Below are 25876 nucleotides of genomic sequence, written 5' to 3'. Positions count from 1 at the left end.
GCTCTTTCTCTGAGTTGTCTCAGTCCATATGTTTGTCCTCTGTTGTAATTATATTACTTTATTTTTATTCTGAGGTAATTTGAAACGTGAAATTCACAATATACTCTGCCTGATCTACCATCTTTTGGCATTTTTTAATTTTCTTTATTCTTTCTTTATTATTATTGTATTTCTTTAGTGCGCATCCCCCTGCATGTGATTATAATGCATGTTGGAGGCCAGGTCAAGGGCCAGATGCAGGTTGTCAGGCTTGGTGGCAAATCCCTTACCTGCGGAGCCATCTCACCGGCCCATTGTTTTATTAATTGTTTTGAGTCATATGAAGAAATGGGTTTTGTGGTGTTTTTATCATTGCACTGTGTTCTTATTTACTCTCCCCCAACTTTTGGGGGAGCAGTGGTTGACTCTGGGTCTCACTGTGTGGTCCTGGTTAGCCTGGAACTTACTATGTAGATCAAAATGGCCTTGTTCTTGTAGAGATTCTCTGCTTCAGCAAACATGGGTGCCACCACACCCAGTCTGTATTTATCTTATCATTCATTTTTCTCCCCCTCCCTCTGTTCCCTTCCCTTCCCTCCCTTCCCTTCCCTTCTCTTCCCTTCCCTTCCCTTCCCTTCCCTTCCCTTCCCTTTCTCTTTTTGTATTTTTTGAACCAGTTGGTAAGTATGTTGGGTACAGTGTGGTCATTACCCCTTCGTATGGCAATTTCTAAAAATAAGGATGTTGCTTAGGGATATTCTTTCTAGCCTTAAGTCCATATTGCAGATTGTCAAATGATCCGTCACGTCTTTGGTGGCACTTTCTCCCTCTGGCCCAGGATCTCATCCAGGCTCCTATGTTGCATCTGGTCAATCCTCTGGAATCTTTTAAAATCGGAGATAGCCCTTTGGCTGTCTTGCTTAGTCTGTTCTGATACTAACATTGGAAAAACTTTCAGACCAACTCTTCTACAGAAAGACTTGGATGTTGGATTTTGTGACTTTTCCTATCAGATTCATGTTCTGCTTCTCTGGCTAGGCTAATGAGAGTGGTGTTCATCATACCCTTCTCCCCATGTCACATCCAGAGGACATGATGCCCGCTGGTCCTTAATATGTGATAGGCATCTTGACTGGGTGAGGTATTTCCAGTCTCTCCAAACTGTTGTTATTATTTTCTCATTAGGACTGTAGGCAATCAAGGAAGGTCTTATAATTAGCCCACTTCTTGTCAAACTTCCTTAGGTCAGCATCTGTTGATGAGTCTTGCCTGAAGCCGTCTTTGCTGTGGTAGTTAAGTGGTGGGCTCCATTTGCAGAGTGCTGCCGTGGGTGTTCAGCAGCCACTGTCAGGAGGTCCCCTCCCGGTCCTCCTCTATCCACCATCGTTACCCTGAACTCATGCACTCCTGCTATGCCCCAACCTTGTGCTTACTACACTCCAAAGCTTGACTCTGGCCAGCAACACCCTTCAAACTGGTGAGCAGGTCCTTTCGACTTGGACCGTCGTTTGTCTGACGTGATCTCTTTAATACAACAGGAAGGTCCAAGCTTGCTTCCTACCTTCCCCGCTCTATCTCAGGAATGACCCTTTTCTCCAAGGTGCATTGGCTTCTTTTCATGCTGAATGGGTTTTGGATATTTCATTAATACTTATTTAATGCTGTTGTCTAAGAACATGCTCTGTGTGATTTCAGTTATTTCATATAAATTGAGACTTGTTTTATGTTCTCATATATGGCTTGTTGTGGTGAAGATATGTACACTTGAAATATATATATACATATGTATATATTATATATACATATACACACATATATATATTCTGGGTGTCGTCAATCCTTAACTATTTTTCAGAATCATCTATAAGCATCAGTTAGGTCCAGATGACTGACAGTATTGTTCCGATAATCTGTTTGTTCACTTCTTTTCTGCTGTTCTGCCAATTATTGAGCAAAGAGCATTAGACTCTCCAGGGGTACTCTGAGAGTTTAGTGGTGGCTGGACACCCAGACCATAGTTTAGTTGTAACTCCAGGAGTTACAAACTCATACCTGTTCTGGTTTCCATTCTAATGCGGTGATAAACACCATGACCAAAAGCAACTTGTGGTAGAAAGGGTTTATTTCATCTTCTACCTCCAGGTCACAGCCCATAGAGGGAAGTCAGGGCAGGAAATCATGGCAGGCACCTGAAACAGAAGCCCTAGAAGAATGCTGCTCCCTGGCTCTCTCCCTGGCTCATATTTTTAATACAGCCCAAGACCACCTGCCCAGGGGTGGCACTGTCCACGGTGGGCTGGGCCCTCCCACACAAATCAGCCTTAAAGACCACAGGCCATTTGCCAGTCTGATCTGGTAAATCTCCCAGGAAAATCCCCCAGATAACTCTGAATTATCTCAGGTTGACAACTGAAGCTAAACTTGGACGCCATCCTTAAACTGTATTTGTTGACTTCGAGTTAATGTTAAATCGTTTCATCTTAAATGAGGACATCTTGCCGTGTATACTTGTTCCTCTCCTCTCGCTGTTACATGTGTTCCACTGCATGAATTAGCAGTCCCTGCCCTCTTACCCCAGACTCTCTCTAGTCTTGAGTTCATCTACAGTGATTGCACTTCTTTTATGTGGGATTGTGTTTTCCCATTCTTTGCAAGCCTAGTAACATTGGATTGTGCTGACATTGTGTGTGACCCTTAGAAAATCTGAATTCCATTGTATCTCTTTGAAGAACACTAAGTTTCTGTCTCAGTAAACAGTTCACTTAGCTGAACTCAAATGTTCTAACTGGGCTGCTTGGAGTCTAGCTCTCATGTGCAATTAAGATGCAATTCCAGGAGTCAGAATTAGATAAGAAAACAATTTTTATGCAGGATCTGGGCTTCCTCTTTCCTGCCTCTTACTTTCTGGAATTTATAACCTCATTCTTTATCTGTAGTCATCCCAAACTATATTGTCTAATTTTGGGGTTAACTTAATTTTTTTAATATTTATCTTATTTGCTTGAACGTTTTGCCTGCATGTATGTGTCATTGTACTTCATGTGTGGAGGTGAAAGGGGACATCAGATCCTCCGACGTGGGGGTTGTGGATGATTGTGAGCCACCATATGGGTGCTGGCAGCTGAACCTGGGTCCCCTAGAAGAACCGTGAGTACCCTTAACAGCCGAGCTATCTCCCCAGTCCCTATTTTCTAGCTTTTAAAGCCATTAAGACTGGATTCTAGAGCCAGGCATGCTGATGCAAACCCAAGATCCCAGTACTTAAGGGGACAGTCTCTTTCCTCCCCTTCCCCTTCCTTTCCTCTCCTCCTTTCTCTTCTCCCTGCCCCTGCCCCAGTCTTATTTATAGTCTGTGTGTCCTTAAACTCTTGGTCTTCCTGCCTTGGCCTTCCGAGTGCTGGGATTACAGGTTTTTCCATCAGAGGGTTAGCCAGTGGTACTAACTCATGTCTGTCTCTAGGAAAAACCAAATGAAGGTTAAAGGTGAGAAGTGTACCTGGCTTCCTTCCCTTTCTCCAGCCATGCCCCTCTCCTGCCAGCTGTCCTGACTACTCTCTTGTGCTTCCTAGCAGTTGTTTCTATATTTTCTGTGAGACCCAGAAGCAGGAACTCCCAATAGTTTCAGAACAGCCAAACAGCGTCAACAGTGTTGATTCTGCCACGCGAATGCTGAAGTGTAGGCACCAAAAGCCTTTTGCAGCTGCCGTGTCATTTTTCCTCTGTTATTGTAAAGGCCGGAAGAGAAGCGTGCAGGGACAGACATCCCTCTCTTGAGTCTGAGAAGATTCGTTATTGCATATTCTTCACAGAAAAGGATCTAGCCTGCAGCAAGAAAAGGAGGGAGTGCACCACTGTACACCACATCTGAGGCTCTCCTCCTGTTTTACATGATGGCAGGCTGGTGGCTACTGGATATGGGAGAGAGAGTATACCCATATTCATATTACCTTCTGAAATCACACTAGTGTTCCCTTAAATTGATAGTAATTCTCCAGATCATAACAAGGACATTACAATATGCTAACAGTCCACAAAAGAATAAATGAGTCACACAAATCAGGTTTGATTTCTCAGCTATTAAAATCATTGAGCACGATCACTTTTCAGGTCTCACCTGCACTCTGAGTATCTGACGATAGCCCCACAATTACTCCAGCTGTAAACACCAACTGGTAGTAACAACCTGTTAGATTTGAGGTGTAAGTACTGTCAATATTCTGGATGACGGGAAGCTTTTGGAACTGCCTTCATTTGATGCCTCCGAATCAGTGGAAGGCCTGTCAGTGACAAGATCTGCCAGATCTGCTGGCTGTCCGAGAAGATGTCACCTTCTCTGTCCTGCAGTCCTGCATATGTGGACTGTGTTCTGAAGCAGGGTCTAATAGAGTGTGGTGATGGTGGTGAATTGTCATCCCTAACGGAGGGAAGCAGCGTCTGGTTGTGTCTAGAGACCCAAAGCGCTTTCCTAAAGGTCTGCTGATGGAAACAGCACCCGTCTCGCAGTGGCTTTCAGAGGTAGCTTTGGTGATGTGCTCAGGGAGAGGCATCTGAGACTGATTCTGCTGGTTGACGGGGTGCATTGGTTGTGTCTTCCAGCCTGATGAAAGATTATTTCTTCAAGCCACCCATCAATCAGTTCAGCCTGAACTTCCTGGATCCGGAGTTGGAGCGATCCTACAGAACCAGTTACCAGGAAGAGGTACGTTCTTCCTGGGACCTCACATGGGAAACTGTTCATCTGTGCTTTACCAAGTGACAGGAAAATGAAGCCCGGTGTTGATTTCCCACAACCAGGAAGCCCTGTTTTGGAACTGTATGTGAATTTATCTTTGCCAGAGAGAAAACCAAGGCTCTTTATGCTCCTTTGTCTTAAAGCCATGCCACACCTCACTAGACTGTTTCCTCCATAGCTGGTGTTTCTGGTCTTCTAATGGGTGCCCCCTGCCCTGGAAGGATGCCTGGTCACACCTGTTCTAGGTTTTTGGTGACACTTCTCTCCCCATAGTGCTGTCACTTCCAACCCTCTGAAATAGGACCAAAAAAATCAGGAGATCTGTACCTCTATCCAGAATATGGCTTCATATTTACACCATCTTAGTGCCCTTGAGTTAAAGGGTTAACTTTCCTCTCAGCCTACACATCATTTTCCCCAAGAAGCCATCCTTGACACCAGCTGGCTCTTATTTCCCTGCGCCCTCTTTCTTCTTCATGTGCATCCCATTGTTGGAACCCCATGATTTCTGGACCTAATTGAGCTCTGTTTCCGTGCTATCTAAATCCCAGCACAACCCACACACCAGATATACTCGGCAGGCATGCTCGGAGGGAATGAGTGGAGGAACCTGGAGCTGACTGGAGCTCTCTTTCCCTTGGCCTGACTTGAGTGTCCCAGAGCCAAAAGGGCACCATCACTGGACCCCAGGACCAAGAGGGGTTTCGTTCAGCTTCCACTTACTTATTGGGCAAATCTTCATCTTGATTATGTCCAACCCATGATGTACAGGATATGACTAGTCTTTGCTTTGTGTGGTTAGAATTGTTGCCTTGTCCGTCCCCCACTGGACAGTGAGTGTCATCCAACATTCCAAACACAAATCCTGCAGGTATTTGCCTAAAGCAAAAGTATTGAGCCTTAGCATTCTAGACCGAGAGTTGGAAAAGTTGGGAGACCTTGGTATTTAGGTGAGAATGGCTGACCTGAGTCTTCTCTGCCCAAGCCCTGGCTCCTCAGACCCCGGAATGATAACTAGATTCCAGAGAGAGCAGTGGCAAATCCGAGCCTCTGCACAGGAGGCACTGTGGCAGCCTCGCCTCCAAGATCTTGGGTCTTTTTAGGGAGCCTCAGAAGTTAGAGCCAGGCCGAGGCCATCTGCAGAGCCTATGCCACTTCGCTCAGTGAGGTCAGGCTTGACACTGGCTGACCAGGGCTCTCATTCCCCAAGGCCAAGTCCTGACATTTCCCCGTCTTGCGCAGTTCCTGGGGTGTATCTGAGCCAGTTTGACCTGAAAGGAACTTGTTCTAAGCTGAGAGGTGGTCACAGGCCTCTCCCTCCCACATCCCTGACCCCTGCTGCCAAGGCTGAATGCAAAGCCCCATCAGCAGTGTGCTGTGTTCTTTGCAGCCCCTGTCTCCACATTCTCTCTTCATCCTAAGACAGACCTGGGATGCACTTGGGAGTCAGCTTATGTGGCTCTCATTCCTGGGTTCCCGGGGTTCCCTGGGGGTAACCACTCTTAGCCTCCATCTGCACACAAGGAGCAGTGGCGCCTCCTCCTGACTGAGATGGTGCTACTGTGAGGGCCTAGAAGGCTCTAGAACTGGTCATGTTTTGGACACATCTTGTGGTAGCAGTTTCCTCCTCCTAATTTCCTGCAACACGCATGTGCCTCTTCAGTAAATCACACAGTGCCCTGTCTCCTGTGCTTGGTATTCCACGGTCAAGGGAATTCCAGTTCCCTTCAGGCATTGTTTCATGTCCACCCTACACCCAGCACCCAGCTAGCCCAGAGCAGCGCGCGCGCACGCGCACACACACACAGAAAGGCTTTATCTCTTTTAAAAAATTGATTCATTTATTTTATTTCTTGTGTGTTTGCTTTTGTGTGTATATGTGTGTGCACCACGTGTGCCCATGGAGGTCAGAAGAGGGTACTGAATCCTCAGGAACTGGAGTTATAGTTTTTAACAACCATGTATGTGCTGAAAATCAAACCCAGGTCCTCTGGAGGAACAACAAATAATCCCCACCCTGGAAAGCTCTCGTGATAAAGGTTCTATGCTCCCATTCCACGACTGGGGACTTCCCCACTACTGCTGCTTTCCTATCTGCCTGTCTTCCCGTGAAGCCGACCCTCACATCCATCCATTTACTGGACTCCTCCGTCACCTACGGCTTTCCAGATGTGCACTCTTGGTCTCCAGGACAGTGACTTGTCTTTCTAAGTGACTGCAAATGTGTTTGAGAGTCTGTTGACTTTCAGTCTGCTGCTGTGTGATCCTAGGCACGTTTCTTAACTTCTCTCTGCCTTTTCTTTAAATGTGGCCGTAACGAGGAGATGATCCACTTGGAGCATGCACCAGCCTATGCCTGGTCGAGAGCACCTGGTCTTGTCCCTCACACTGTACTTCCTGCCATCTGTGGGTCCATTCATCCCTGTCCTTTCCTGCTCTAAACAGGTCATAAAGAATTCTCCTGTGAAGACTTTTGCCAGCGCCACCTTCAGTTCCCTCCTGGATGTGTTTCTGTCCACCACGGTGTTCCTGATCCTCTCCATCACCTGCTTCCTAAAGTATGGAGCCTCGGCCACTCCACCCCCACCCGCTGCCCTGGCCATCTTTGGTGCAGACCTGCTGCTGGAGGTGCTGTGCCTGGTAGTGTCCCTCAGGTATGCACCAGTTGGAGGAGTCACTCCCCAGTGGTTAGCCTCTAGCTCCCCCTTCTGGCGCCACAGGGGACAGGCATCTGAAGAGGACAGCACTTCTGTTTCTCCCTCTCACCCTATTCCGTCCTCCTTGTGGGCACTGACCTTCACTCCACCCAGGTGGGACACTACAGAGGGTCAGTCCCCGTGCAGCCCAGCTGATGCCTCATGGACCCTGGGTCTCCTAAATGAGAAGTGAGACATTCAGGAGGAAGAAGAGCAACAGGAATACATGTCAGGCAGCAGCGGAGCAGAAGTCTTTGCCAACCTAGGAGCCAGACCAGCCCAGCTGAGGAAGCTGTGTCAAATGTCTGAGCTTGGAATAGGCAGCACTTGCTTAGAAATGACACCAGAAAAACAGATACATTGAACTTTATAAAGGTTCTTAAATGTTGTGTTAAAAAGAATACCATTGAAACCTGGCATAGTATCACACACCTATAATCCTAGCATTTGGAAGGTGGAGGCAGGAGAATCAGAAATTCAAAGCCATCTTGGTTACTTAGCAAGTTCAAGGCTACCTGGGCTACACAAGCCCTGCCATGCATCAGCCTAGCTAAATCCGCTGATAATTGCCCCCAGGAGCTTGAGCTAAATCAGAAATGGCAACACCCCAAAGCAGAAAAAACAAACAGCTTAGCTCTGGTCCTGAGACTTCCATGTTTATCTTTCCTTCCTTTAAGGTGGGTTGGCTGGGACACTCACCTCCTTCCTTTCTTACCCACCATCCTGCGGTTCCCACTTAGCTACTGAGATTGCCCTCAGCCCTAGTTGGAACGATGTGTCTGCACCATCGCTTAGATTATCTTTCAGAACGAAGCCTCCTGCCACAACAAGCAGCCCCCTGCTCCAGCCCCACTCACCTGCATCCTAAGAAATGGCTCACACACAAATCCTGCCAGGAACTACTCCAGAACTCAGGCCGAGAACTGCCTCCACCTCTCTATGTTCTTTTTCTTTCTTTTGTATTGGTTGTTTCGGTGGTGCTGGGGATTGAACCCAGGATCTCACACGTGCTGGGCAAGTGTCGTCTCCTGAGGTAGATACACACCCAGTCTTCTTTTCTTTATATTTTCAGATGGTCTCACTAAGTAGCCTAGGCCAGCATTGAACTCCTGGTCTTCTTGCCTCGGCCTCTTGAGTGCCTGTACCACCAGATCTGGATTGTTTTCCTTTTGTCTTTTAAATGAACATATAACTGGGCATTGTGGTACGTACCTGTAAGCCCAGGCATTTGGAAAATGGAGGCCGAAGGACCAGAAGTCAAAGGTCCTCTTTCGCAAGCTGCCAAGTTTGAGACCAGTCTAAGCTTTGTGAGACCCAATCTCAGAAAACCAAACATTAAAAATAGAACGAGTTTTATTATGACAGTTCACATGCAATAAACTCATTCATTCCGATAAAGAATTCAGAGGCTGGGGAGGTAGCCCAGTGGTGGGGTCAGGGCCCTGGGTTAAATACCTGGCACTGCCAAAAAAAAGTGTAGAAATCAGTGAGTTTATTTAAAGTGAGTGAATTTAAAGAGTTGTACAAATATCACAATGTAATTTGAAGACGTTTGTGTCACACACACACACACCCCCGCGAAACCCCTCATGCCTGTGTATATTCTCCTACACCCAAACCCTTGAGGTTTCTGTTGAAAGCCTGGAGCTCCTGGTCTCTATATCTTTTTACTATAGCTCTTTGATCGATGTTTTCTGTCCCTTAATATCTAGTCTGGAAGAATTAGCCCCACCTGAGCTTAGCTGCAGAGAAGTGTTCCTACCTGTGCACTCTGTAGGAGTCTGGTGAGCCAGCTGGCCACTTTATTCCTACGTGGACAATGCAGTGTCACAGTGGCAAAGGCTAAGACCAGATCAGAAAGACCTACGCAGTGGGTTACATAGGTGCCCAGGGAAGCTCGGAGCCTCCTCCTTCCACTCCAGCCCTGGGGAGAGGCTGATATTGGATCAGAAAGACCTACGCGGTGGGTTACATAGGTGCCCAGGGAAGCTCGGAGCCTCCTCCTTCCACCCCGGCCCTGAGAAAAGCATTGAGACCAGCTGGCCTTCCCTTAAAACTGTATGATCTTGGGAACCATGGTGAAGTCTTCTGAGCATTCCATCTCCTGGCTGGGACTCAGCTCCCTTTGTCCCCCTGTCTCTGGGCTCTGAGTCTCACCTGTGAGGATATCTGTGGTTTTTCTCAATGATGTTCCAAGGCTTCTGTTTTCATTTAGATTTTAGGAAGCCAGAACAGCCCAGGGATCCTAAAAGTGTACTTGAATCTCTGTGGGAAATGGCCAGAGGATAAGGAATTGCTGGTCATGGCTCTGGCTAAGCATAGCCAATATAGCTGTTTTGGGTTTAAAGCCAAAGGTGCAAGTTCTGGCATATGCAAGATGCCTGTGCTACTGATCACCACAGTGGTTCCTGACCAGAGGTGAAGGCAGTGAGCCCGTCCATACCCCCAGCGATAAGCCAAAGAGAGTCTCCATCCTGAGATCCCAGTGTCCTCTTCCACCTACCTGATGTGGGACGTCCTCTGTGTATGTGATGCTTTTATTGGCTGATGAATAAAGCTGTTTGGGCCAATGGCTTAGCAGAGTAAAGCTAGGTGGGAAGTCCAAACAAAGATACAGAGAGAGTAGGCGGAGTCAGGGAGATGCCATGTAGCTGCCAAAGGAGAAAGATGCCAGAACATTACCTTGGAAGCCACAGCCTTGTGGCAATACTTAGAGTAAAAGAAATGGGTTAATTTAAGATGTAAGAGCTCTCTAGGAATATACCTGAGTCATTGGCCAAACAGTGTTGTAATTAATATAGTTTCTGTGTGATTATCCAGGAAACAAAAGCACGGTAGAAGTGGTTTTGCGGGTCCCAGTGGAGTGTCACTGTATGACCCTGGCAAGGCATCTCTATCCCTGCCTACTAACAACAACCTTCTCCCATTGTGCTCCTAGAACACCTCCAGATAGGCCCCATTCAGGGCTTCCTGACACACAGGAGACTTAATTTGGAGTTGTTCCTGTTCTTTCACAGACCCACGGAGGTTTTTGATAAGTGTATTTTGCCCAAATGGAGCAGGTGACTTTACAGTTGGGTTTGAAGATCTGGGTGTAGCCGTTCACTCACTTACCGACAAGTTAGGGGGTACAGTCTTTTGCCCTATGCACCCCTCACTCCGAGCATCAGAAACTGCAACATGGGACAATTGAGACACGGTGTGCTAATCCTCTTCTCCTGATCCTCTGCCCTCTGTGTCCCAGAATGGTGTTCTTCCTAGAGCATGTCATGATGTGCACGAAACGGTCGCTGGAATGGATCGCTGGCTGGCTCCCTCGACACTGCATAGGGGCCGTCCTGGTTTCTCTCCCTGCCCTGGCTGTCTATTCACACATCACCTCTGAGTTTGAGACAAACATACATGTAAGTAGCAGCATACCAACTTCTCTCTGTGCTTTCCAGGCTCCCCAGTGCCTTCTCTCACATTAAGTCTGATTCCTTGGGATAGGGTTGACACACAAGTCCTCAAAGAGTACCCTCTGTCGCTGCTTCTAGCCATCCTCCTCAAACACAAAGCATGTGCTGGGTGTGGTGGCGAGTCCCTGTGGCCCAGCACTTGGAAGGTGGAGACAGGAACATCAAGAGCTCAGGGTCATCTCAACTACATAGAATTTGAAGATAGTCTAGACTGTATATACAACACCCTGTGTCGACACACACACCAAAAACTTGTGCTAGTGGCTATGCCGGAAAAGTATCCATCAGTTTCAGATCAATTACAGACAATCTCAACTTCCTGTGGTTCAGAGCTTCAGCCTTTTGGCCTTACAGTGGTGCAGACGTATACCCAAAGAACAATTCTGATTTCGCTTCCATCCATTTCAGCCATTTTGCTAAGATCACATGGAAGTTGTTTATTTTCACTTTCAGAGCTCAGTGAATAGCAGAGAGCAAACAGGCCTGGTATTGGATGGCTTTGTCCATCTGTGTGATTATGTAGGAGTTCTGAGCGTGGTGAAACTAGACCAAGCTATGGTGTTTGGAAGCCTAGGAGTCTTTACATGCCTTTTTATTTATGATAATTTTCATTTGTCACACTGTTGTTTTTAATTTGGGAGATGCTGAGGCTCAGACCCAAGACCTTGCTTATACGTGGCAAGTGTTCTGCCACGGAGTCACATCCCCAGCCTAATGGTATGTGAAGGGTGTACTGAGAGGCAGCTCTGCAGCAGTGCACACATTTGTACCTCAGGCTTTATAAAGAGGCTTCTGCCCCATGAGCCCATTTGACACAAGATAATATGCCTGTCTGCTAAAGCTGCTGACAGGCTCCTGGATCAGCTGCTGCTCTGGGAAGGAGCTTTGGAGTTAACTCCATGAAGAATGAGCTAGTTGTGGGAAAGATTTGCTTCTTGGCCTTTAGGCTGAGCTCCACTGCAGTGTATGTCCGAGTGTGAGAAGAGCTACCAGGCTGTAGTAATATTTCATTTGTATTTTAATAAATAAAACTTGCCTGAAGATCAGAACACACACAGCCACACTAGTCAGCCGTACAGGCCAGGCAGTGGTGGCACACACCTTTAATCCAAGCAGCCTGACTAGTTAGCCATAGAGGCCAGGTGGTGGTGCATGCCTTTAGTCCCAGCACCAGAGAGAAACATAAGGTTGGATGAGACAGGAACTCACTCTCTTTCAGTCTGAAGATTTCATAAAGGCAGGAGCTCTCTATGACTTGGCTGCTTTGCTTTTCTGATCTTCGGGTTGAACCCCAGTATCTGTCTCTTGGTTTTCATTAATCATGCCACACTAGGGGGCATCTGTGTCTTAGCATCAGCTCACATCTCAGTGCTCTTAGCAGGACTAAAGACGGTGACTGATCCCATAGTGATAGGGCCCCAGTAAGCAGCTTCTCTTTTCTATCCGTCAAAGTGATGTTATTTTACATGCCTGGAGGAATACTCTCCTAGCAGTGCGGACATGTAACCTCATGTGCTGCGCTATCTGTGCGTGTGATCTGTATATAAAACTGGTAGGTTACCCAGAGGAAGACCTCTGTATGTTTCATGGCTGCTTCTTGTCACCGTGACCCAGTGTGTGATGAGAAACATTGTAAGGGGCAACGAATTGGTTCTGGCTCAGGACTCCGGGGTATAAAGTGTCATAGTGGGCAAGATGTGGCTCTGGCTGAGGCTCCATGTCTCCTTACAGTCAGAGAGACGGGAAGCAGAGATAGAAAAGACCATAAACCTCAAGGCCCTGCCCTCCAGAGACCCACTTCCTCCTGCTAGGCTCTACTTCGCAAAGATTCCACAAACCTCCCAGGATAGCACCCCTGTCAAACTCACGCATCTCTGGGGGACTCTACACTCAGGCATCACAAGTGTTAGCAGAGATGCTTGATGTTGAACAGAGCATGGGTGTTTTTGCGGACAGGGTGGAGGCACCGTGGAGGTGGGAAGACCACTAACAGAGCCTTCTCTTGCAGTCCACCATGTTCACGGGCTCTGCGGTGCTGGTGGCCGTGGTGCACTACTGTAACTTCTGCCAGCTCAGCTCCTGGATGAGGTCCTCCCTCGCCACCATCGTGGGGGCTGGGCTGTTGCTTCTGCTCTACATCTCGCTGTGCCAGGACAGGTACGTGGCCGCACTCCCACCTCATGCCTTCCCCGCCTAGCCTCTCTTAGGCTTGGCAGTGGCTCCGTGTCAGTGCTGCGTGATGTGTTTTCCATCATGACGTGGAATAGCTTCCAGCACACGTAGTACCCAAAGAGTACCAGCCTGACCTGCAGAGGCCCTCAGTTCAGTCCCCAGGACTAACTACCCCCCCACAAAAACCCCAAAAGTACTAAAGTGCCATAAGGATGACATGAGAAAGATAAAACCATTTATAACAGCATACCATAGGTGGAGCATCCTTAATCTGAAAGCCTCAACTCTGGATGCTAGAAAATCTAAATTTTTGAGTGTTGGTATGATTCCAATGCCAGAAGTCTAATAACTCAGGGTCCACAAGCTTTGATCAATGCACAAAATTATTTAAAAATTTGTTTAACATTACTTTCAGTTTTTGTGTATAACACACACACACACACACACACACACACACACACACACACATATATATTGAAATACAAGTGAACTTTGGACTTAGACTCAGTTTCTGTCCCTAAAAGATACCCTAAAAGATAATCAGTTGTGTGCATATATTCAGAATTCCACAAGCATGATCCAAGCCACTTGGATTTGGGAACTCGACCTATATATATTTGAATATCGATGTCCTTGGGTGCCTGCCTCTGCCAGACACATGACTGTGATAGGATACTGACTTATGAATTGGGATCTAAGAAAGGCATGAGAGTCAGGATGATGAAAGAGCTGAGGAAAAGCCAGAGGGATGCAGGTCTAAAATCCTAGTACTTGGGAAGCCGAGGCAGGAGAATTTCAAATTTGAGTCCAGCCTAGGCTACATAGCCAGACTAATAGATTGCCGGGAGCATGGTGGAGAGACAGACCTTTAATCTCAGTAGGCAGAGGCAGGCAGAACTCTGTGATTTCGAGGGCAGCCTGGTCTAAAGAGAAAGTTATAGGACAGCCAGAATTATACAAAGAAACTCTGTCTCTAAAAACAAATGAATAAAAAGCACAAACGGAACCTGGAGAGATGGCTCAGAGGTTAAGAACACTGACTGCTCTTCCAGGGGTCCTGAGTTCAATTCCCAGCATACATGGCGGCTCTCACCCAACTATTATGAGATATGATCCCCTCTTCTGACAAACAGGCAGATGGAACACTGTATATGTAATAAATAAATGAAAACTTTTTTGTGGTTTTTTGAGACAGGATTTCTCTGTGGCTTTGATGCCTGTCCCGGAACTAGCTCTTGAAGACCAGGCTGGACTTGAACTCAAAGAGATCCACCTGCCTCTGCCTCCCAAGTGCTAGGATTAAAGGCATGTGCCACCACCGCCTGGCATCTTTTTTAAAAAGCATAAAATACCCTCACACAAACAAAAAAAGCAAAAAAAAAAATCAAACAAACAAAACAAAATACTATAGGCACATGCCTATAATCTTAACCACGTGATATGTAGAGGAAGGAGGATCAGGAAGGAGTTCAAGGTCTTTATGGCTGTATGTCTGAGGCCTTCCGGGCTACATGAGACCCTGTTTCATGGATAAAACAAAAATAAAAACTATTCTTCTGGCAGGGGCTAAGGAGGAGAAAGTGTGATGTGGACAGAAGAATTGGAGTCAAATGATGGACCTCTGAGGGCAAGATCAGTTCTCATTGTGCTATAGAACTAGAGGGACATTTAAACCCTGTAAGAGCCAGGCATGGAGTTCACATCTATATCCCCAGAGCTGGTGAAGGGGAGGTGACCACAGAAAGACAGGAAGTTTGAGGGTAGTGTAGGCCTCAGAGTAAGACCTCATCCAGTCAAACCAAGCAAGCAACCAGTCAACAAAGTAAAATAAAAACACCCAATGTGGGCAAAGAGCAGTGAGATTGCTTTCGGCTGCAGGTTCCATCAGGTGCATCATACTTTATTCTTAGTTGCTAAAATGTATCTCAAGTTTCCTATTACACCAGCAACTGGCTTTGCCAGCTAAGCACATAGTTGCAAATGGAATAGAGACTAGGATAGCAGAATGCTCAGTTAGTACTTTACAACAGCTCATGATCTCTTAAGCCAGTTAACCTTCTGTTTGTGTAACAACATCTAAATATCAGGCTTTTCTCTTAACTCCTTAGAGCCGTGCTTCCCAGGTGCGGCAGAGAACCACCTGTTTATAAATCTGCTGGGACCGGGGAAGGGGGCGCAGGTTGTTTTAAAGTTGCAGTGGACAGTTCTCCATTATGCTTTGCAGGACATCTAATATGTCTAACATTCCTGCTCCCTAACTTATTATCACAACCAGGGACTGCCACACTTCCCAGGGGCCCCTTGGGAGTGTCATTGCTGTCACTGTGGACCAGCGCTGTAGTGAATGCTGCTCAGCACTATTAGCTGTGTCCTGGTGATCCATGAGCAGAGTGACTCTCCATCCTCGGCTTCCTCACCGTTTTGTAGCAAATGTGAAACATATTCATGTTCTCTGCAAACCAAGAGAAAAAGGCAATTTGAAGCAGAGCTGCCAGCCAGTGCGGAGAGGCTGTGACAAGGAATTACATTAAGCGAACTGAGGCTGCCTCCTGCCTTTGTGGGGCATCTGGATTCCTGGCCATTACAATGCTCTGTACAAAGAGTATGGAATTCCTCAACAGCCTTTAACCTCAGATGCTGTGAACCACTCACGGTGACATTTAGTCACAGCTTTGGCTTGTGATCCAGAGAGACAAAGTAGTGGCCTCCCATCTGCCTTCCTGCTATAAGGCAAACAGCAGGTTTTGGAGTGGAATTAGTAGGTTACCTCGCACCAAGACCTCCTCCACATGGAGGGCCCTCTGACCCTACGGCCCAGTCCCAGCTGTTGCTGGAACTACCAGGGTTCAGTGCTTGTCAGGTAGTAAACAAAAGCCTGAATTCGCCTTTTCTTCTACGAAAGAGAAGTGTTTGAAGACCAGCTATCTAACTAAAATATTTCTCTGTTTAACCTTGAAAACATACCTAACATGACTACAAGTTTGATTATTATAGATGACTAACTACTAACTTGTCTTCCTTTATTATCTTAAATAGCTTTCAAGGACTAAAACTTTGCGTTACATTTTTAAAGATATTTATTTATCTATATTAGTGCTCTATCTGCATGTACTCCTCTATTCCAGAAGAGGGCATCAGATCCCCAACATAGATGGCTGTGAGCCACCATGTGGTTGCTGGGAATTGAACTCAGGTCCTCTGGAAGAGCAACCAGTGCTCTTAACCCCTGAGCCATCTCTCCAGACCCTTGGGTTGAGTTTAATAATGTCTTTTTTGTTTTCTATAATATTTTTATACATTTTCTTTCCAGTTCCATAGTGATGTCACCCTTGGATACAGCACAGAACTTCAGGTAAGCTTTCAACCTGGGCCTGTGTTTGACAAGTGAGAGCCGCCGTCTCTCCACTCTGTGTCCTGAAGGCACACATGCCACAAATAAACTGTACAAGTGTGTGTGCATGCTTGTGTGTGTTGGGTTGAGAAAGCAAGCAATAGCTGTGTGTTAAAGTGTCCAGTCACAGTTGTATCTTACTGGGAAGGTGATTGGTCACTAAGTCATTGATTAGAGTTAGTTTAGTTTTATGCAAGACTTTAGCATGTTATACAGGAACTCTCACAAATCAAAGAAAATATTTATCATCTAAAGTATTTTGACTTGGAGCCATCCAAATGGCTCTGCTGTTAAAGGTGCATACCATGAGAACAGCAACCTGAGTTTGATCCCCAGAACCCATGTAAGAGAGGCTGGAAAAGCAACTCCCCTGGCCTCTCCACATAACCTCGCCATGCCACACAGACAGACAGTGATAATAAATAATCTAATGAGAAATTTGAAATAATTGATATTTGAATTATAGGTTTAGTGTAAAGCAAGGGTTAAATATTTAATTTAAAAATTGAAGGGGAACAGGTAAAAATTATGTGTGCTGTGTCCGTTCATATCTACAGCCACACCTGCCCCTGTATTAGTACATGCAGACATGCATACCACAAAAATAAAAACAAATATTTAAACTATAGCAATTAGAAAAATACTAATTTTCATGCCCCTTAAGACAGATAATCTTCCAGTCTTATCAATAATAAATAGGTTACAAGGAAAATAATGGATGACAAATTAAAGAGGAAGGGAAAGAAAACCAAAACAGACAGAAAAACATTTGTGGAACAAAAAGCACACACAGATGAAATTTCGACAAAGTACTCAGAGTTCACAGAAGAAATATATCACATATTAACCCCATTTCCCAATCCTGGGACCCAAACGCAGGGCACTGAACATGCTGTGCCAGTGTCCTCCACTGATCTTCAGCTCAGCTTATATTGGGCCCTCGAAAAGCAGTAACACGATGCCGACCATGGCATGCAAGCCTGTGATACTAGGCTCTGGAAGCTGAGGCAAGGGCATTGCTGTGAGTTTGAGGCTAGTGACAGTGTGGTCCTGGATGTGCAGCCCTAATAGACCCCACATGGCAACAGCTGCCTTGCCTCGCTCGCTGGTTAGAGCTGCAAGTGCCTCTTGCTTTCTGTTTCTTTGATTTATTTTTCTATTTTAAAACCCCTCTTTTGCATGGTAACAGACATGCATTATTATTAACTTCCATTCACGATTTAATGTCCCAGCATTCAGTTATAAGTTAACTCTTACATTTATTCACCTCAAATTCCTCTTTTGGACTGGGCCATGATGGTGCAGACCTGTAATCTCAGCTACGCAGGAGGCCAAGAGAGCAGGAAAGCTTGCATGGGCTACAGAGTGAGCTCAAAGCCAGCCTGAGCAACTTTTTTGAGACCCTGTCTCAAATAGAAATGAAAATCAAAGAGCTGGGAATAGTTCAGTGGTAGAGCACTTATCGCCAGAACCACCAACACGCCAAAAGTCTCCCTTTGAAAACTGGCCTTTGCTATTTGAATCTAGAACTGGAATTGCCTACCTTTGTCCACAATCTTAGAATAAGAATTGCTGGTTGTTTCACCACAGGCCATAATCCCAGCACTTGGAAGTAGGGACAAGAGGATCAAAAGTTCAAGGTCATCCTCAGCTACAGTAGTGAGTTAATTCTAAGACAGCCTGAGTGACCCGAGACCCTTTGTTAATAAAACCAAATATTTCATGAGGGGTGCACCCACACACTGAGACAATGGGGATGTTCTTTCGAGAACTCACCAAGGCCAGCTGGACTGGGTCTAAAAAAGCCTGGGATAAAACCGGACTCACTGAACATAGGGGACAATGAAGACTGCTGAGAAGTCAAGAACAATGGCACTGGGTTTTGATCCTACTGCACATACTGGCTTTGTGGGGAGCCTAGGTTGTTTGGACGTTCACCTTACTAGACCTGGAAGGAGGTGTGAGGTCCTTGGACTTCCCACAGGGCAGGGAACCTGGTCTGCTCTTAGGGCTGATGAGAGAGGGGGAGTTGATTGGGGGAGGGGGAGGGATATGGGAGGTGGTGGCGGGGAAGAGACAGAAATCTTTAATAAATAAATAAATAATAAATAAAAAATAAAGTGGCAGTTAAAAAAATAAATAAATAAAACCAAATCTGGTATAGGGCAGAATGGCTCGGAGAGTACAACACTGGCTGCTTAATGCAGAAAGAGAACCGATTCCACAGACTTACCCTCTGACCTTGACACACGCAAGGTGGAATGTGTGTGTCTGCATTCACTTAACACACACACACACACACACACACTAATCAAGTGTTTTTAAAGGTATGGGCCAATGATAAAACTCATTGGTGCTTTGCTGCCAGCTCTTTTGACCTACGTTCAGTTCCCCAGGAAACTGAAACAGCAGAATTACTGCAGGCTTGAGGCCGGCAAGTGAGGAGAGAGCATGAGATTGATTATGGAAACACGGGTACTGTGGCCTGTTTCTCCCACTGAGGTTTAGAGCAGTTAATGTTAAGCCTGCTGTTCTTACTAGAGGGGGCTGTTGTTCGATGTGCAACATTGGAAAAAGCACACCGAAACTTAGCCCCAGACCAGCAAGCCATGCTCACGGGAGCCCAGACCCTTCCCCAGCTCCGCTTAAAAGCCCAGCCAGAGAACTTCATGTTTTAGTCAGTTAAACAAAGTGGTTACTTTGCTTAGCATTTGAGAATCAGAGGCATTACCATTTGTCTCAATGAAATAAGTAAAATAGATAAGCATGGCTATCCTACCATAGAGAGCTCTGTCCCGTTCCTGACCACTGAGCTGTGAACCTGTGCAGGTCCCCTGCCAGCCTAGCCAGATTCCAGGGTTCAGCACGGTGCAGGGATCAGCAGAGGAGAAGCTTCTCTCAGGAGCCCTTCCGGGGGAACTGTGAGGATCTCAGTCAAGGCCGCAAACAAAGCCTGGAGGGAGAGCGTGGTCAGCATGAACTGCTCTGCCTGTGCAAGCAGCCTGAGACCGCTGGCAACTGTCACCCAGGGATGACGGAACCTTTCCCCGGTCCCAGCCTTTCTGAGGATGGTGGCCTCCCCTGCAGAGCTGGCACCAAGTTCCGGCTGGGAAGGTGTGGTTTGCCAGAGACCCCCATACTCTCCAAGTGTTCCACCAGAGCAAACCACAGGACCAGTCCAACGGCAGGCCTTTGTGACGGCTCTTTGGGGAGTGTCTCAGTGACCTCAAGTTCACTTTTCCTTTTCCTTTCTTTCCTTCCTCTTTCTTCTTTCTTTCCTTTCTTGTCTTTCGTGTTTTTTTTTTTTTTGAGATAAGATCTCAGGTAGCCCAGGCTGGCCTTGAACTTGCTGTGTACTCAAGGATAACCTCAAACTCTTGACACTCCTGTCTCTGCCTCCAAGGTGCTAGGGTAACACATGTGTGCCACCAGGTCTTCCTAAATCCATTCTTTTAAAATACCCTTATGTCAGAGGTAACAATAAAACTTTAATTAAATAGTGTGGTTAAGGAATTAAGGTTTCTGTGTCCTAGACCATCTCACCTGAGGACACATCAGCTTTCTGTCCATTTATATTGATACAGTCACCAAGTCCACCTTTACATAAAATCTAACAGCCTACCTCAGGCAGTTTAGAAATGTATTAACTTGTAAAACTGATAGAAACTGAACAGTCGCAGTTACTCTAAAAGTAGGAGGGGATGGAGGGAGGGAGGGAAGGGGAAACTCGAATGTTAACATTAACTGGCCTGGGTAGTAGGACAATGGATGAATCGGTTTTTAAATTTTTACTTTTCCCCCAAATTTTCTATGATTGAGCATGCAGTATTTTTAACAGAGGGAAAAAAGCCTAAGCAAATTAGGTGGTGTATGCTTGGGAAGTGGAAGCAAGAGGATTAGAAGTTCAAGGTTAGCCTTAGCTGTGTGGCAAATCCAGGAAGTGTGGTCTCTAGGAGAATGGTTTGAAGGCTAGGGCTATAGTTTAGAGAATATTTGCCTAAATGCAAGGGCCTGGGCTCAATCTCCAGCACTGAAAAGGAGTTCTTGGGAATGTCTAATTAAATTCTTAATGCACAACATTTAAAATTATTCAATAATCCCAATATATGCAAAGGAGGATATAACTCCCAAGAACGGAGAGAACACACAATTCAACTCTGTAAATTTCTGAGTCTCAAGAAAGAAACATTATGTAACATCACAGATGCCTTTATAAGAAATGATGACATGCAGTTGAATTATTCTAGTGTAAATTAGTCTCTAGTTGTGATCAGAATTTATACTTAGAAAATAAAAGACTGTGAATAAAAGTGAAAAAAGAGACGAGGGTACAGGAATGTTCCCCGAAATGTTATGTTTCATCGTAACTGCAGCTCCCTCAGTGTGAGCGTGGTGCGTCCATGTCTTAGATTCCTCCACAGCCGCGACAGATAGCTCTGTGTGTCACCTCAGAGGAAAGACTGTCCCACACTGTGCTGACTGACACCCTCACCATATGCAGTAGATGTTACACATCTCGTATTCTTTTTGAAAACGCTAAGATTGTCTCAAATGGCCTTGTCTTGGGAAACGCACACTAAAATAGTTAGACCAGCAACTTACTTTCAAAATGTTTAGGAAAAAGTGTGTGTGTGTGTGTGTGTGTGTGATGTGTGTCTCTGTATGTGTTGAGAGGAGAAGCAGAGAGGCAACATTTAACAGTTGTCATGAGATCCAGGTGAAGAGCTTCCGGGTGTTTGTTTTATGAAACTTAAAGTTTCCATAAGGTTGAGATTGTCTAAAAGAAATAGTTGAGAAGAAAGAAAAGATCTCTTTTAATCCAATGAATTCTTTTCAAAAGCAGTTAGAGCTAGGCTTAGTGGGCCAGGACTGCAAGCCTGTCGTAGGTATGGAGGCTGGAGGATGGATGCAAGGCCAGCCTCCAACTACGTAGCAAGTTCACAGTCAACTTTGGCTGCATGAGACCTCGTTTCAAGAAACCAAATCAAATGTAAATAAAACAAAAGTGTCCCTGAAGCCTGCAGAATAACCAGGCTGCTTTCTGGCCTCGGGATGTCAAGGGTAATACTCAGCCACCCTGAGCAAAGCAGGCTCACGATCTGAGCGGGTTTGGGGACTCCCTTAGAGGTGTTCTGAGCAGCTGTGTCATTTCTCCTCTCTCTGCTCCCCAGTGCCAGCGGGAACCCATGCAACAGCTCACTGCTGCCGGACAGCAGGAGGCCGGCCAGCCTCATAGGCAGGGAGCTCATTCTCACCTTCTTTCTCCTGCTGCTCTTGGTCTGGTTTCTCAACCGAGAGTTCGAGGTCAGCTACCGCCTGCACTACCATGGGGACGTGGAAGCGGACCTGCACCGCACCAAGATCCAGAGCATGAGGGATCAGGCTGACTGGCTGCTGAGGAACATCATCCCCTACCACGTGGCCGAGCAGCTGAAAGTCTCCCAGACGTACTCCAAGAACCACGACAGTGGAGGCGTGATCTTTGCCAGCATCGTCAACTTCAGCGAGTTCTACGAAGAGAACTACGAAGGGGGCAAGGAGTGCTACCGGGTCCTCAATGAGCTGATCGGGGACTTTGATGAGCTTCTGAGCAAGCCAGACTATAACAGCATCGAGAAGATCAAGACCATTGGGGCCACATACATGGCAGCATCGGGGCTGAACACTGCCCAGTGTCAGGAGGGTGGCCACCCACAGGAGCATCTGCGGATCCTCTTTGAATTTGCCAAGGAGATGATGCGTGTGGTTGATGACTTCAACAACAATATGTTGTGGTTCAACTTCAAGCTCAGGGTTGGCTTTAACCACGGACCCCTGACAGCAGGTGTCATAGGTACCACCAAGCTGCTGTATGACATCTGGGGGGACACCGTCAACATCGCCAGCAGAATGGACACCACCGGTGTTGAGTGCCGCATCCAGGTGAGCGAAGAGAGCTACCGCGTGCTGAGCAAGATGGGTTACGACTTTGACTACCGCGGGACTGTGAATGTCAAGGGGAAAGGGCAGATGAAGACCTACCTTTACCCAAAGTGCATGGACAATGGGCTCGTGCCCCAGCACCAGCTGTCCATCTCCCCAGACATCCGTGTGCAGGTAGACGGCAGCATTGGACGGTCTCCCACGGACGAGATTGCCAACTTGGTGCCTTCTGTTCAGTACTCAGACAAGACTTCCTTGGGATCGGATGACAACACACAGGCCAAGGAAGTGCATCTGTCCTCTAAGAGGCCCTGGAGAGAGCCGGCCAAAGCTGAGGAAAGGTTTCGGTTTGGAAAAGCCATAGGGAAGGAGGAGTGCGAAGACACGGGAATAGAAGAGGCCAATGAGCTCACCAAGCTCAATGTCTCCAAGAGTGTATGAGGCGGCGTGGCGAGCTGCCGAGGTGCTCCGGTCATCCACACACAATAATATTTGTACTGACGGGCTGGCGTGCTCTCTAGCCCCTCAGTTCCTGTTCCCGGATGTGGTGTCATGTGGTCATTTCAGCCCTGATCTCTGTGTGGATCACAGTTATTCGGGGTCCATTTCCACCCCCTCTTCTTTCCTTTTCTCCCTTTCCTGGAAGCCTGCCCCCAGCCTGGGGGATCCATTCAGCTGTGGAGGAATACAAGTGCCTTCAGGGTTTGGCCTTGAGTCTATGGCCGAGGCCACTGGTGGAATCATGGCCCTGGGTATTATTTGACTTCTTTAGGGGAAAAAAAAGAAAACAAGAAAAAAAAAGCTGTGGTTAAGATACCGTTTTTATTGCCTTTTCTCACAAGTTTTTTTCCTCATACAGTGTTTTCCAGTTTATTTTTTCTATAAACGTAATAGTGTTTTCAGTCACCTGGCCTTTCTAAGCACATACACGCACACACTTGCATTTATGAATCTGACATAAAGTGCCAGTAACTCATCTGGGGGAGGGGCTATAAAGGGGAGCAGGGCTGGGAAGGTCAGCAAGCCCCCTCCTGGCATCTCTGGGTACCTGGGCCCACGAACACTGGGCAGTTTCAGGGGCTCATCTGCACGCAGGCCAGGATTTCCTATACTCACCAGGCACAAAGCTCACAAACCAGGCCTCAGGAATCTCAAAGCCGTGTTTCATCCTGACCCTCCACAGAGGGGTCTTCCAGCCAAGAGCGAAGATGTTCGTCTCAGAAGCCGACTCGCCTGAGGGAGACACTCAGCCATCTGAGGGTTGCGTTTATTTATTTATTTATTTGTCAAAACGTGTATTATGGGGAGGGGGCACAGGGTAGTTTTGGTAGAGGGAAACGGAGTGGGCAGGGCAGTTTGCAGAGGACACAGCAGATCAATGACAAGATGTCCCTCAGCGTTTCATGTCTCATCCACTGTGGCCCGTGGTGCCTCCCAGGGTGCTGCTCCCCCTTGTGGGGATCCGGAGTAAAACTGGCTCTGCTCCAAGTGGGATTTGGCAGCCCTTTTGTCCAGTCCTGCCGCTGTTGAACTGCTGGTCTGCAGTAGGATTTAACTCTGCTGGCCAAGTCAGACTCTCTAGAGGGGTTTCTTACTGTGCACCGAGGGGGGACAGAACCATCTGTATGCCAAAGGAGGTGCAGACAGCCGGACACGGAGAAGCTAAGGAAAATGGTTGTTAGCCTTGCTTGGAATTGTCTTTCCATGCTGAGTCTCCAGTTTGTGCTGATTGGAGCTCAGGCTACAGGTGCCCTGTCGTCGTCATTTTCCAGGTGACGCTGGTGTGCAGCTCAGAGGCAGCCGAGGGCCAGCTCTGTTTGGTGGGGGGTCTCGTGCCGTGCCCTGTGGTGTGTCCTTTCACTGGTAAACCTCACTGTATAATTGTCACATTGTTACTCACGCCCAAAGACAGACAGAACCTGCTGATGCTAGCGAGGTGACATCTTAGTTCTAGTCAGCAACTTCCCCTGGGACTCCTGGGATGGCCACCCAAGCATCACAGCCATGCCAGGCCCCAGTGGACCTAGTGACTGGGAGACTTTCCATCCCAGTTGGCTCCCTGTTGGTCTTCCAACTCGAAAAACAGACAGTTGTGACAATACCTCTTGCTTCTAAAGAATGTATTCTTGTACAATGCCACAGATTTTTTTTTCTTAAAAACACTACCTGATTCTTTCCTAGGATTTAGGGCATGTTGGGTTTCTGCCTGTCAGTATTAGGGCGTGCGCTCTCTGAGTGAGTGCCGGTCTTGTTCCGCCTCCAGGCTGCATAGCCAAGGAGCTAGCTGGTTGTCGGTGTCCTTGCAGTCCTGGGTAAGATGTGCTCTACCAAGTTCATCTCTACTCACATTTTCCCTCCCAAACTCTTCTTCCTTTCTCTGCTACAAACGCATTTGTGATTCTTTCCCGCCCTACCCCTAACCATAGACCTGCAAACCAGCTGGAGAGAATCATTGGCCTTGAGCAGGTAGTCCAGTTGGGCATTGTACAAACAGAGCCCTGGATGAAGGGCAGCTCGCGCGGGGTGCAATGCTCTTTGGAAACACCCTGAGCCTTCCTGAAGAACCACAGACATTCTTTCTTCTTTCAGGGTGCCAGGCCCCCGAGGCCTTCCCAGCTCCCTGCCCCAAAGCATACCTCAACACAGAATCACGGGCTCTGCAGCACGCCTGCCGTGCAGCCTGGTCTGTTGGCATTGAACAAACAGCTGGAGACAGTTGGGCTTCTAGGCAGTGGACTCGGTGTCCTTCGGGTGGCAATACTTCTTAGGAACCTAGGGCAGGAAGCAATACTCCAGAACTGAATGTGTGTAAATAGTCACTTGGCGTTGCAATTGCGCTTCCCTTCTCGGTCCCGGCTCAGAGTGATTTTATACATCAGTTATCCCACGCAGATGAGCATAGAGCATCAGTTATAAGCCCCTAAGCTGCTTGCCGAGCCCCACAGACTGTGCCACGCCTGTGCATGGCTCCCTTCACTCTGGTTTCACTCCTGGGGACTGCACCTGCACATGTGCACATGACACAGAGCCAAAGGCAGTGTGCAACCATCACCTGGGCTGTAGGCACCAGTACTTTCCAAAGAAAAGTCTGCGCTTGAATCTCCTGATTTTCAAGGTCAGCATTTTTTGATTGGTTGTTTTAAAAATCGCATCATGCCTAGATCCTGAAATTAAATTAGCAAGAACCAACTGTTTGTGTTTCCATGTTTCCTTTGCTCTGCTCTTTTTAACTTGTTAATTCTAAGAACTTCAAAATGCATCCACTGAAAAAATGGATATTAAAATACTCTAAAACTTAACTTTGGTGCATGGTATTTCCTCAGTGAAAAGCTTGATACGACCTCAGATTAGGCCCGCCCTCCGCCCACCCCTTGTATTGTCTGCAACTTTTAGCCAAAACAGGAAGATTTATTTTTCATTTCCACCATGGCTTTAAAAATAGGAAAAAACAAAATTCCAGTTTTGTTTGTTTCTGGGGCAATATTATTATTATTATTATATTGATGAATTCACCTACTGCAGTCAA

The 25876-nt window shown here is 46.8% G+C and overlaps 1 protein-coding gene across 2 annotated transcripts in view; it reads left to right on the top strand.

Moving 5' to 3' along the window:
- The window catches only part of Adcy9 (adenylate cyclase 9), a 116876-nt gene extending 91227 nt beyond the window's left edge, over positions 1–25649 (top strand). For both annotated transcript variants that reach the window (XM_075941825.1, XM_075941824.1), the window contains exons 6-11: positions 4576–4678; positions 7157–7365; positions 10652–10811; positions 12874–13022; positions 16348–16389; positions 21600–25649. In XM_075941825.1, the coding sequence (XP_075797940.1) occupies positions 4576–4678; positions 7157–7365; positions 10652–10811; positions 12874–13022; positions 16348–16389; positions 21600–22791 (1855 nt within the window). In that variant the 3' untranslated portion in view covers positions 22792–25649. The remainder of the gene's footprint in view (positions 1–4575; positions 4679–7156; positions 7366–10651; positions 10812–12873; positions 13023–16347; positions 16390–21599) is intronic.
- The last annotated feature ends 227 nt before the right edge of the window (positions 25650–25876 follow it).

The sequence above is a fragment of the Microtus pennsylvanicus genome, chromosome 11 (genome assembly GCF_037038515.1).
Source record: "Microtus pennsylvanicus isolate mMicPen1 chromosome 11, mMicPen1.hap1, whole genome shotgun sequence".
In the NCBI taxonomy this organism is placed as follows: Eukaryota; Metazoa; Chordata; class Mammalia; order Rodentia; family Cricetidae; genus Microtus; species Microtus pennsylvanicus.
This window is presented reverse-complemented; position numbering and strand designations above follow the sequence as displayed.